This window comes from Doryrhamphus excisus, chromosome 1 (assembly GCF_030265055.1).
Source record: "Doryrhamphus excisus isolate RoL2022-K1 chromosome 1, RoL_Dexc_1.0, whole genome shotgun sequence".
Taxonomy (NCBI): Eukaryota; Metazoa; Chordata; class Actinopteri; order Syngnathiformes; family Syngnathidae; genus Doryrhamphus; species Doryrhamphus excisus.
Window position 1 is genome coordinate 11,105,626 of NC_080466.1, and position 14,128 is coordinate 11,119,753.

The following is a 14,128-nucleotide window of genomic DNA, read 5'->3' on the forward strand; positions in this document are numbered from 1 at the left end:
TAATATTTAAATAAAGAAAAACAACAACATGCGTACTTACCTGTGTGATAGAACTTGCCGGAGAAGCCCAGGTTGAAGGTAAAGTTGGAAATTTGAGAACGTAGCTGTCTTTGCGTATCCAGTAGCACCTATAGACCAGATAAGGGTAAAGAGTTAGATTGGTAAGTATATGCAATTGTTATTCAGAATTATTACAAGTGTTCAATTTTCAGCTTGTTCTTAAACACACCACAGTGTCAGGTGTTAATGCTTAAATCAGGATTTTGTCCCATTTTTTAATGACTTCATTAGTTTACTGGCCTTTAAACAAAGACTGTAATGAGTGTTAACTAAAGAGAGTTGCACACACACACACACACACACACAAGCAGTAATACGAGTTAATGAAGGTCAATGCATTAAAGGCCTCTAGAGGATCTACTAATAACCCCCTACCCCAACCGTCCAACACACACACACACACACACTCCCTCCTTGCCATCCTTGCCATCGCTTCCATCCATGCATTTGTCCCACACATCCCTCCCTGCTGGTCCCTCTTTTTCCCCACTTTGGAGCAGTCTTCCTCCACCTCCTCTCTCTGCACTCCTCTGAACCGCCATCTCTCCGTGGCTTGCTCAAATGTCACATTCTCAGGAGACGAGGTTGTTCTAATTTAAAAGGAAGGCTGAAGCAGCACGGAGGATATACCAATCTCTCTCTCTCTCTCTCTCTCTCTCTCTCTCTCCTTCTCTCCCACCACATCTTCTTGCTATCATTGCACTTCTTGCTGTTTGCACCCATAAATATTTTTTATGAAACTTTTATTATTCTCCGCGTATTTCAGGCAGCAGGGTCGTTTTGTTGGGCTCAGTGCCACGTCTCTATTAAAAATGTTTGCCGGGGCCGCTTTTAATCGATCCCCAGGAACCTTCTGTGATTTATGAGATGAGCGGCCGAGAGTGAGGAAATGCTTCCAAGCAGGGCTTCTCACTTTGTTTTTTTTTGTTGTTGTTTTTTTTTTACCATTGTGTTAACAAATATAGAGACACGGGAAGAGTGTTTTCATTAGCACTAATCTAATGGTGTTGAAGATGACTGCATGCTGACAGATGTGCACAGTCTTAATCTGATCCCTTGTCTCTACTGTGATGACAACCTCTACATCACTCTCGCATACACACACAAATACTCTGAATTCAATTAAAGCTTGTTGTCAAAATGCTTTGCATTTTAACTCAATCTCCCGTCATCGATGCACTTGGTCAAAATGCATTATTAACACACACATCGGGAAGAGCGAGTGCAAGAGTGGGTGTCTGTCCAAGAGTCTGGCGTATTAGTATAGACACATCATTTGTATTCTGCAACCAAAGACACAAACAACAGACAGGGATGTGTTGCAAATGAGGCATAATGAGCACACACACATGCTTTCGCATGTTGGGGCTATCACCAGCATGAGAAAGTTTTCATTGTGCAATGATGATGTGTGATGATGATGATAGTGGGCAGAAAAAATAAGTAAATGTCCTTCATGGCTGCCGTATGCAAGCCTACAGAGTAGGGACGGGCACCATTGGCTTTCTTATCAAGGTCTGGTATACCAATAGGGTTCATTTCCAATACCGATATCAACCGATACGAATATAGGCAGGTCACATTTTTTGTAATGAATGATCACAGTTACACAATTAACATTGTGTATCGACAACAACAAAAAAATCATTTTGTTCCTTTAGTATAGCAAAAATATACCAAACAGTGACCTACACAACAACACTAAATGGTATCAGTAAAATATTCATACAGCAAGCACAAACGATGCCTTCTTATGCACCAAAAAGTGTGACAATTGCATCAAGGAAAATGTAGTTATTCGCATCCTTTGATTGTATTATTTTTTTTAAGTGAAGAAGAACTGATGATTATTACGAGGAGGCCCGAGGGCAAGACTCCAAAATACGCTTGGCAGTTAAAATCAACGTATCTCTTAGGCAGAAACACATTTTGAAGAATCTCAGAGAAACAATCAAGTCGTCCCCTGCTGTTATTTTCTGAGGGTAATGGCAGCAGCTCTCATAGAGCTGAGGCCTTGAAGCAATACCACACCAATCTGTCTCCTGGATGCTGAGTGTGGCGATAAAACCGAGCCGTCAAAGACACTTTGTAAGAGAGAAGGCTTTGGTTTAGCGGGGGAAGTGGAGTGGAATAGGATGGGGTGGCGGTGGTGGCAGTGAGCTCCATAGCATCTTGACAATAATTGTGAAGAAGGTAAACACACACAAGGATTAACAGTTAGCGATAGCCCTACTTTCTCTGTGTGCCCAATCTGCAGCTGCATTGCCAGTGTCAGAAGTAATGCCAGTTGGTTTGTTTGTGTGGTAAGCACAGTAAGATGTGCCAGAAAGATGTTGGGGGTGGTTGGAGCGAGGGGGGCAGACATCTGGACTGCTGGCTTGACACCATCCACCTCCCCAATTTATCCTAATTCTGTCATCCTCTTGAAAACTTGATATTGTTCTCTTCATTCTTCCCTTCATACTATTACAAAACCAGGCTTGGATGAGGTATTTGATTATGAATGCTGATGGAATTTATGGAAAATGAAAAGCACAATTGTACAAACACATCAAATGTTTCCAGAAAGAAAATGATAGTAGTTTGATGTACGTGACTGACTGACTTGACTGGCTCAGCGTCTTTTTGCCGTCCGTTTTTTGCGAAAATCCAAGAAAATCTGATAATCTGGAGAAAAACTGAAAGCAATGTGGCTGATGTTTGCTACTGTGCCGATGTCCACCATGGTCCGGGGATCTCCAAATGAAATTTGACAGACGTAGCCATCAAGTTAAAAGCCTGAGCTGCTAACTTGATGTCCAGCGTGAATTTTAAGGTGCCCACAGAGTGAGGTTTGACAACATGCTTTCGCACAGTTGCACCATCTGGCATCCATTACACCGACAATGAACATATTCATCGATTAATTAAAGGGGACCTATTATGCTAATTTTTTGCCTCGTTTTATTGAGTTGAGCACACGATAACCAGCACACAAAGCCTTGTAGTTCTTCCAGAATCTGCACCTATTCAGCTGTACTTCTTTGGATTTTGTGGTCCCAGCGAAAATGGTCTGTTTTTATGTATTCCACCCACGGCCCACCTCCAGGAACGCCAAGTCTGCTGTGATTGGTCACACTCCCGCATGCATACAGAACACTTGAACACTGCTAACTTTACAGTTAAACAGCAATTTATGTCGGCTTTTAACATACAGCCATATGTGTTAGATCCCGATTACGATCCGTAAGTAGAGACAGGACAGTCCGAAGTTTCTCAAGAAAAGAGGTTACTTCAAGACATCTCCTAATGGTACATAAGTAGCTTTAGCATTTAGAATTTCTACAGCATCTGTAACCGAATGTGACCACTAATTGTGGTGGGAAACGGCCCACCTTGACAAAACAGTCCAGTGTGAAATGCCGTTGACAGATTAAAATAAATTTATTTTGCTGGTAGGGAATCAGGGACTCCAACCACTTCCTGATGGTGGCGTCATTAGGAATTGCAAACAAATGTGGCTTTGCTAGCAAGTAAACAGAGGAGCAGAGCTTGGGGGAGAGCGGAGCTCTTATCTGGTCCACCCCTCTGTGACATCACAAAGGGGCAGTTTTATGACGCCTTTTGAAACCTTGTGTTTTGAGCCATCCCAAACTTCTTTCAGAGCTCACTTCCAACCTCATTAACTGAAACTTTGGCATTGTTTAACACAAAAATACAACATTCTAACTACATTTATAGGTGAGAAAAGTGGAAAAGGCATAATAGGCCCCCTTTGAGAAACTGAGGCAAAATGTCTTGCACTACTTGGTTCAACCAGTCGAGGCACTGTTCATTCAGTAAGCAGAGCAGCCCGACATCAGCTATGGGAAGTTGAGCTGCATTCATTCACACTCTCGTATCAAAAAATTTTAGAATAATAATAAATAATAATAACAATAAATTAATTACACCAAAATGGCCAAAATTAAGGATGAACTAACTGGTGTCTACAGAGGACTCGCCAACAGTGTCTATGCAAAGATTTAATTCTTGCTATGCATGTTTGTGTAGCTGTGCGTGTAATATGAACAGTCGACCAGCAAACTTAAGTGGGTCAGGCATTTCTATTTGATGAGCGAGTTGATGCCAGTCTCCTCTTAGCTCTCACTGTCTCGTTCTCTTGCAGAACCGCTCTTCAACTTGGGAGTCAATGTTTTGGTGGGGTTTTTTTTTACATTGTGTCATTTCACAATGTGCAATATTTACTAATATTTATGGCTGTGTGGTACTTGTTATGGAGTTTGCTTTACTAAACTCTACTTGGTAGGCCATGAAAAAAAACATTATTTGTGGTTAAAAATGAGATGAGTGGTGCAAAAATTGTAAATGAAACAAAAGGAGCTCCTCCAAAATGCTCAGTTGTTCATAAAAATTAATTTACAAGGTCACATGTACAAATATGTGTTTAAATACAAGCAGATGAGAGCTAATTTCTGTTTTTCATCCACTATATTGGACATCAGGCTCAGTAAGGATGACTAAAATGAATGATGCAGCCCTGACAAACAGCTTTGAGCTTCTTTTGATAGAACTTTCTCTCCCAACTTCACTGTGCCTTTGGCTGAGTGACAAATGGAGATGGAGTCCGCTCAATTCTGGCGACTTAAGTGGCAAATATGCGTTATATTAATTAGCTCTAAAGATTAACTGTAAGTAGGAATGTGCAATAAATAGATGACTGCTGAGCCAAAAAAAAAACTTGACTGAAGTTTGGACTATTAGCATATTGTGCAATGCCTTTTCTTTCACATTCAATTTGAAGTCATTGCAGGAACCAAAGTGAACATGAGGACACTTCTCCTGTGTATCATCTCTGTTATTGTGCAATTCAGTAGACTACACTTTGCAACCTTCAAGGTCAAATTCCACAAAATCACATTTAACCAACATTTTCCTGTACTGACATTTGTAGGACAAATTAATGATGTTCAAGTGTGAACTCAAACATAAAATATACAGGTGGTCTTTGGGTTGTGAATGAGTAAGGTTTTATTCTAACTCTGAACTTGTAGCCAAATAGTACTAAATATAATAATTTAATGAAACTGGTGGCTGTTTTTTCTGTGTGAGCTTTTTATGATGTTTATTTTCCCTTCCGTGGTGATGGCTTTCCTTTTCTTTTGTGCACTGCTGCTTGGGCGACATAATGAAGTGCAAAATGTTAACTCATTACCAAATGTCATCATCTTCATGATATTAATAATGTTATCCTTCCTTAGTGCAGCTGCACAGTAGAAGAATATGTGCAGCAACTTTAACTAGTTCTTAAGCGAGTCTCGTGTTTATTATATAAAAATTACGTTTTTAATTAATTGATGGAATCAAAGGACCACCTGTATACAGAAGGGGGCGCTTAAATTCAAATGTGTAAATTTCCGTCCTGTTTGTTGTCAGCTAATGATGGTGACTTGGCAAAGTTTAGCTACGAACATTAACTATCATTGAATGTATAGTAATTCCTCGTTTATCACGCTTAATTTGTTCTAGACATAAGTGGATTGGGTCTAGGATTCCTTATTTAAAAAAGGAATTCGAGCATAAAAAACTTGTTTACCTTCTAAATACGGTTATTAAAATCATTAGAGATAGACATTAGAGTTTTTACTTACATACTTTTGCCACATCAAATGTATTTCATCTCAATATACAGTAAGGTCAGGGTATAAATAATTCTGAGGTTCACTGTATGTTTAAAAAAAATTGTGGACTGAGCTTTGAATGGCCATAAGTAAATAACTTAAAGCAACCACTTTGCATGAAAGCACCTTACTCAAACATTCAGCAGTACAAGGCACCGTCTGTAACTACACGTCTATGAATGACCTCTCTTTCCACATGCTGGCAGTTCATCTCAACACCAACTTGTATTACCATGACATTAACTTGCTCAGGGACAAGAAAGCCAAGATCATTCTTTAAGGTCTCATCTCAATGTTTAAGTCCGCCTCTATGCTCACACGTCCACAGAGTGCTGTGCGTGAGAAGGAGTTAAGGGAGAGAATATAAAGAAGGTGCAGATAATAATCAATGACTTGGCAGCGAAGCTTGAGTTGAATGAGGACGAGATATGAAGAAGAAACTGAAAATGAGGATGGGACACCTCCTTGAATAAAAAACAAAACAAAACACAGCAGTCCTATGCTCGGATCACTGATGGCACTTTTTGACTGGCATCATCCCTCATTGTGAGAAATGTCATCGGCTGGCTGCCTCCCTGTGAATCATTTTTAATGGAGGAAATAAAGGTGTGTATGTGCTGCCATGAGAGGGAGGGGGGTAATTTTTTTGTCACTAGATGAACTCGTGGGGTGAGACTAATGAAGAGTGCAGGGAGGAGGAGGGTGGCATTTTAATTGGCCTGCCTCGATCTTTTCTCTTCTTCTCTTGCAGAATAGAAAAGGGGTATTTTTAGAGAGGAGGGAGCTGTAACATCCAACTGCTCATGTCAAACACCCATCGCACACAACCACGCATCAAGCTTCCTCCTGTGATGGAGACTTACAAATGAAGGACTGACATGTATGAGACAAGATCCATCATTCATACGGTATTTTGGACCATCTTATTATAAATAAAAAAAACACACATGTCCTCTACTAATATCACTATTGAAGCAACTTTGTAGATACGTATATTAGCCTAAAGGAATAATGAAGGGTAATCTATGTATTAGATTCTGTTTTACGGGCTGCACGGCGAACGAGTGGTTAGCGCACAGGCCACACAGCTAGGAGAGTCCGATTCCACCCTCTGGCATCTCTGTGCCCCCCGTGCATGCATGGGTTTTCTCCAGCTACTCCGGCTTCCTCCCACATTCCAAAAATATGCATGTGAGCGTGAATGGTTGTTTGTTGATATGTGTGATTGGCTGGCGACCAGTCCAGAGTGTACCCCGCCTCTCGCCCGAATACAGCTGGGATAGGCTCCAGCACCCCTGCAACCCTTGTAAGGATAAGCGGTAGAAAATGAAAGAATGAAGATTCCGTTTTAAATGCACTGGCTTCATGTGACACGTCAGCAAATCTTGCAAGATTGCAGCCTGCAATACTTCACGCTCCCGTGCTTGGCTTTTTGGTGATATTATTCCAATTACAAGACCTGCCTCAACAAGGGCATGTTAAGTGTGTATATAAGTGCATCATGCCGCATGGCACAGTGGATGGGTGGTTAGCATGTAGGCCACATGTATGTTCTCCCCGTGCATGTGTGGGTTTTCTCCGGGTACGGCAGTTTTGTCCCACATTCCAAAAACATGCTAGGTTAATTGGCGACTCCAAATTGCCAATAGGTATGAATGTGAGTGTGAATGGTTGTGCCGCAGTCCAGGGTCCAAATTGAGAGCTCTTGAATGGCACACACAAATTGCCTCTATTGTGACCTTGTTCAACCACTATAATCTCTAATAGTCTATAATCTCCTTGTTTTCGGTGAGGTGCAATATTTCCATTCCACCGACACCTCCCTCTCTGCGTCCTCATTTCCCCTCAGCATTTTGTCTGGGAGAAATTAGGAAGTTTGCTGCAAGTTCTCCACCCCCCCAGGCACCATTCACAGCCATCCCGTCCTCCTTTCTTCTCTCTGTGATTTCCTGCTATATGCTGAAGGAGGTAATGTGGCAGCCATTTGCGTTTGAGATCACATCGATCTGTCTTTCTGTGCCACCATCTCCTCCATCTCTTGACCTCCTCCTCCACCCACACCTCCCTGTCATTGTTTTACCACGAGTTCATCCTCATGTATATTTATGCGATAAAGCTGAAGAGTCCATCTGAAAATTCATACTAGAGAGAGCAGAAATGCAATTTCTAGATGTGCTGAATTGTGGCAACTGGACCCAGTCTTGTTTATTCAAGACACTTCATCTGTAATCCAAAAGGCTTCTTCAGTTCTAGTGTTCCCTGGGGGTGGTCACAAGAGGGTTGACGATAGAGGATTTTTTTTTTTTTTGGATGATAGATCCATCCCCTGTCATCTGTTTCAATAAAGTCAGCATAAATGAATGAATGAATTAATCTCTCCCCCAAATATTACCTCATTCCATGGGATGATACAGCTCATTAGTGGTCACTAATTTCCACCAAGTTATTGAATTCATTCACCAGCCACACCGAGCAATAATAGCAACAAGCCTTTTGCATTAAAGTTGAAACACCTTCAAACAAACAAAAAGAGTCCAGTTGTCTCAATTCAACCTTTTGGATTACCAAGACCAGGATGACTGAGAATCTACACTGACATATTAAAAGGTTGTGTGTGTGCGCGCGACACCTGCGAGACGGGTGAGACTTTTAGTTGATGCATTGTGGCATTCTAATCTAATCTTCAAATGTCACATGTGATAACATGCATGCACACGAACATACAGGCAAACATACTGGTCTCTGGTCAATCTTCCAATGTTTACAGAAATTGTGTCTATTTTCTTTTACACCTTTCCAAACTTAGATGGCACAATGAATAGCACAGAACTTGGTCAGTCATGTCCAAGAGCAGTTAGGGATTTAGTGCCTTGTTCAAGTGCAATTTTGACAGTCTCTTCTGGTTTATAGTCTAAAGGTGAACTGCAACCTATCCCAGCTGACTATTTGTCAAAAGCTGGGAAACACCCCATATTGGTTATCTGTCAACCACAAGGGACAAACACACATTCATACACACATTAACACCTACAGTATGGACAAGTCTCAAATGAATCTGCATAACATTATCATGCATGTTTGGAGGATGTGGGAGGATGCTAGAGTACAATGTCTATACATTTTTCAATGCAAAAAAATAAAGGCATGCTTACAGGTGGTCTCTGGGTTACGAGCCAGATACAGTATGTTCCTAAGACAACTCAAACCTAATTTAACATTTCAGTCACTCACACTACATAGAACACAGAGAAAACACTACACAGCTCTGTGCAATGTTAAAGAGTTTGTGGTTTATGACTGTTAGTGAGTCCTGACTTAGTTGGTGCAGAGAGGACCATTGAGTTTGCTGATGTTGTTTTGGTGCGGTTACTGCCGACAGTCACCTCATTTGGTTTTGCAGGAAAGACCTTGTTGATCAACCACCTCCTTGTCATTCTTAAAACGTCCAGGTAGACATTACAATACCATGAACCGCACATAGTCTATTCTTTTGCTGGACTGGGCTTCGAGCAAGTCTCATGTTTATGAACCAAAATTTGTTTTTTTATTCACAGGAACACATTCTTTACACCATAAAAACTAAACGCCATAAACCACCTGTATTAGCGGTAAACTGAACTACCAACTATTGATCACCTTAGTCATTGAAGTTTGCATCCTGACAAAAAAATGGCAATTAAAAAATGTGTATGTATTAATCTAAAAGTAACGTTTACAGTGTAACTGTATGCCATTCTGCATCATGATTAAAGTAAAAGGTCGGCCCTATTTAAAATGTTGCAGGCCGTCAATCAGTTTCTGCAGTAAGAAACTTCAGCGATAACATCCGGCAACTACTAATTAATTTCTCAAAATTCCAACAAATGGAATTGTTAACAAGTAAATGTGTGTAAACATTGTAATTGTCCATATGCGGATGTGCATGTCTTTGTGTATGGCCACTCAAGCACGCGTATGCATTGAAACAATGGCTGCCTTGAGAGGTTGACTCTCCTTTAGTTTGCCTAAGAGAAGGAACGTGGGAAAAAAGGAATAAGAGCCATTCATCTTTTCCCTGGCTCATTCAGTCGCTCCCCTCCGCTTCCCCTTTTTCACTCCCTGCCTTTGTTCCTGTAAATGGCCTCTAAACCACCATTTAACATAAACAGCCTCTCGCTATACCCTAACTCAGTATAGACTGCACACTCTGCAATATGCAACGCCTCAAGTATTTTCGCTGAAGTTTTAAGTTCATATTTCTTATGTTTAACAACAATGCAGCCATTAGTTACTATTTCATAGCAGAATGATAAACTGCATTGCTTGCAGGTGTAAGAAATACCTTCACATCCTTGACGTTCATGCGGGTCCCTTCCTTTCCCACAAATATGTCATCTATATCCACCAGGATATACCGGTCCAATCCCAAAGTCAGCTTCCTATCAGTGAGGTAGGAGATGGCGTCCACTAAGATGAGTCTGTGGAGCCAGTAGTTGAGACCCTGGCCAAAAAATACCCTTCTCACCCCGTCATAGAGCCCCATGTCCTGGACTACTGTAGCTTGCAGGCCCAAGATGAAGCCAGGCCCCAGATTGTCAACACTGCCTGCCCCAGTTCCGTCTTTAGGCCGTGCGTGCAGTACAGCTTGGTACGTGGAGTGATTGGAAGAAAAGGAGGTCCAGTCCTCGCTGGGTAAGGCCCCTCGGTCCGTGCCCGGCTTTGTTAGGTGGAGGATGGGAGAGCTGGACACTACGCAGCAGTCCCAGAGGGCCTGATTGGTCCTCAGCACCAGCGGGAAGTTTCTGAGTTTGAACAGAGGTGGTGACGTCTCGGTGGAGCGGTAGAAGCCAATGATGCCCACCCTGAACTCGGTGCAGTACTGATGCAACAGCTGTCTATTCCATGTGTCTGCATGTGCATACTTCAGGAGATTCTCATAAATGATGAGTGAATATCGGCCTCGGCCCTTCTCTGTCAGTGGCGGGAGGTCACCCTTCCCTGAAGCTATTTCCATGCGGAACTTGAAGTGCGCAGACTCCAAGATAGCCACAATGTCCTGACCCAGCTGAGAGTACTGGGACTCCACCAGCACCAGCGCCGCTGGATCAGTGTGGATGTGCGTGTGGGGCGGATTAGGGGGGTATGGGTATGGTAGTTGGCGGTACGGGGACATGGAGAACGGCTGGGAGCAGGCCGGTTCTGAAGATTGTCCTATTTGCATGGAAGGTGTTGAGTTGGTGAAGAGAAAGTAGGCAGACAGGAGCAAGGAGAGGAGACAGCAGGAGGCCAGCAGGAGGAGGAGCCTCCGTAGGTGGCGGCGGAATCGCACGGCCACCGTCATCTCAGGCTGGCCGGGCGATGTCTTTTTCTATAGATACAGCGTGGACACTGTTTCGATAACTCCGAATGGGAGAGGAAAGCCACTCAGGGGTGTGTCATGTAACCATGGCAGGTGAAGGCGACGTTGGAGGTCAGGGGACCGTAAAGGGGCCAGTCTTCAGTGTTCAATATCTGCATAAACACATAATGGAAAAAAGTCAATAGTATATATGATTGTGAAAACAGCACGCAGTAGTTAAAGCACAATAAACAACAGCTGTTTGTGTGTTAATATGCAGGGAGATAGACAGGAGCGCAACTAATCAGTCCCTTAAAGCTCCACAGAGATCCCCATTCTAATTGCACCAAACTATGTGCACTTCTGTCCTATTTCTGAACCTAATCATCTATAGTACCACAAAATTAGAGTTGGAATCCTTTCGCCAGGAGCACTAATCTGAGGGGAGCCCATGACAGTACAGAGGAAATGGAGAGCCGGGAGAGAAATTGAGAGAGATGGAGAAAAGGAGAGGGGAACAAAATGCAATGAATTATAGAAAGAGACAAAAAAGGATTAGCATCTTAATGTATGTGCCGGGAGCCAGAGAGAAGAAAGGATCCCACAGCATATTGTGCTCCCTCTTTGCTCCACACCATTCTTCCATTCTGTATGAATGGCATTTTTCCACATACTTCACTTTTTTCCACATGGAGGACACAATAAGAATGTCATTGAAATGAAACTGAAGGGAAACTCCTCAATTTTGTGGATTAATAAACTTCATTGCCACTTAAACAAGACTACAAATTAGACCAGCCGCGTGCATGATCCATTCTCCAATATTAATGGTGGTGGTTTTGTTTACATAATTGTTTGCACAATTCAACATGTCTGAAGAGGAGTGGGGAGAAGAACCACTTATTTTATCACGCAGTTCACAAAAGTGGTGATTCAAACTGATGGACATTTTAAGCAAAGACACCTATTAACGTGGTATGAATAACCTGTTACTCTGAATATGTAATATTATTGGATGCCACATGAGGGTGCCAACATTGGAACAACAAAGCTCATAAGGAAGTTATTTACGTTGACTACAAATGATGCAATGCAAACTTATACTGCAACATTCAAAAGTTCTTTAAAGCTAAAATTTTTAAGGTTTACATTTTTTTTCCTAATTTGAAAACCTCAACATTGTTTTATTTCATTTTTATAGTTAATACATCTATTTTTAGTGCATGCGATACTGACATATTAAAAGCCTACTGTTGATTAGATGAAAAACACGTGAGATAATTAGTAGGTTGTTGCACGTGCATACTCAATAAAACAATGAAACTACAGTGATTACATTTCCGTAAAATGAGAAGAGAAACTAAAGAGCAGGTGACTGCACCTCCATCCACCCGTCTCGAAGACCGAGTCGCTCACTCACCTCTCGCCGAGTATGAGGCACCGCTGCGCGGATACGTGGTGTGACGAAGGACCGGTGAGAGTGACTGTGCTCCGGGTGGGTCTGGTCTCGGTGGCGCACCTCTCCCGTGTGTTTTGGATGCTGAAGCCTTGCTATCCTCTGCCCTCGTCTCTCTGTCTCTCTCTTACTCTCGCGCTCTCTCTCTCTTTCTCTCTTACTCTCTCGCTCCCTCTCTCTCTCTATCTCTCTATCCCTCTCTCTCTCTCTAGCCTCCACTCGAGCGGCAGGGGCAGCCACCCGGAATGATGCGCTCTCCTCCCCCTTTTATCATTCCTCTCCATTTATCCCACTCTCTACCCCCCATCTACACGCTGTCTCCTCTTCGCTTCAGTCAAGTTGCCTTTATCTCCGCTCTTAAAAAGTTGGAGATTTGCTGCGACCGAGCAGACTGACAGAGGGGCATCGATATCAGACCGCTGGTCGTGCGTAAAAGACCGCTGTTGTACAGGACCGCCTACACACACAGGAGGAGGAAAGAGTGGGTGAGGGAGGGGGAGGAATGAGGGGATGGTTGATACAAAAGCACCCCCACCCCTTTCGTCCAGCATCAACGATCACGGCCGGTATAAGATCACGGCCCGTTAGTTGGTGTTGGATGTGTCATAGGCCGATACGCTCTAGTCGGTTTTCTGATTCAATCTCACCATGCCTATGTTGTACATCTCAAATAAAGGGAAGAACACTTTAAATGCACTTTAGATCCTCAAGGATGTTATCAATTGGTGGGCAAGAAAGCAAGGCATTCCTATTATGTTCGCCATAGTGCCAAATGTCCATCAGGCAGTCTTGCAGCAGTGGTTTAACTTGATTAGGTGTTCCCCCTTTCCCTCCTCACTAGTTCATCAATCTCCCCCAAACCTATTTGCACTGACACACACCCTCTCATGCACCTCTCAATGGGGCTGTAGTGGTCCCGCTCATTCACATTGTAATGGCCACACAATGGCGCTTACACAGGGTGTGTGTGCTTTGAGAGAGTGGTTCTAAAGATGAAGGGAAACTCAGTGAACCACTAAAGGTCCAACACAATAAAAAATGATGCATGTAAACCCTGATTTGTTTAAATTTTGATTCAATCTTTTTCCTTAGGTAATGGAGATTCAATCCGTTCCAGTGTTAAACTGTCACATACACTGCTTGGCCAAAAAAAGAAGTTCACCATCTGGACTGGACTAAATCAGGCAGACTAAATCAGGCAATCCATGGTTGATTGTTTCTGATGGCAACAAGTTATTAAAACAGTAACTAGTGTAGTTTGTAACAAAGTAAACACAGTTTCCAAGGAATATTATACCTGAGGAGGCACTTTCAGATGAAACATCAACAACTTTGAGCACTCTGCATTGAGTTCAATATTTGTGGAATGCTATGTTTACCCTTACAATTTTGAAACGTTTACTATTACACTTAATATTTGACAATGTATGACATTTACACCTTAATTTTGTAGTCCATAGTAACTGTATGATCCTGTAACAGGTATGATTATAAACAGTGAAAAGTATGTAGACAGTCAAAAACGGACTCCTACCTGTAGTGCAGGTTGATGACTATGCGGATTATAAGGACAACTAAACCCAGCAAAAAGTACTCTTATAGCAGTATTACCTAACCTTTAATATAGACTGACTG

General features: G+C 42.3%; 1 protein-coding gene across 2 annotated transcripts in view; it reads right to left on the reverse strand.

The window, feature by feature from the left end:
* Positions 1 to 13,071, reverse strand: part of ndst3 (N-deacetylase/N-sulfotransferase (heparan glucosaminyl) 3) — a 43,995-nt gene extending 30,924 nt beyond the window's left edge. Inside the window, exons 1-3 of one of the 2 annotated variants that reach the window (XM_058074522.1) lie at positions 12,458 to 13,071; positions 10,042 to 11,210; positions 41 to 128 (exon numbers count right to left, since the gene is read on the reverse strand). In XM_058074522.1, the coding sequence (XP_057930505.1) occupies positions 41 to 128; positions 10,042 to 11,040 (1,087 nt within the window). In that variant the 5' untranslated portion in view covers positions 11,041 to 11,210; positions 12,458 to 13,071. The remainder of the gene's footprint in view (positions 1 to 40; positions 129 to 10,041; positions 11,211 to 12,457) is intronic. The other variant, XM_058074523.1, reaches the window with a different exon arrangement.
* Positions 13,072 to 14,128: the final 1,057 nt, after the last annotated feature.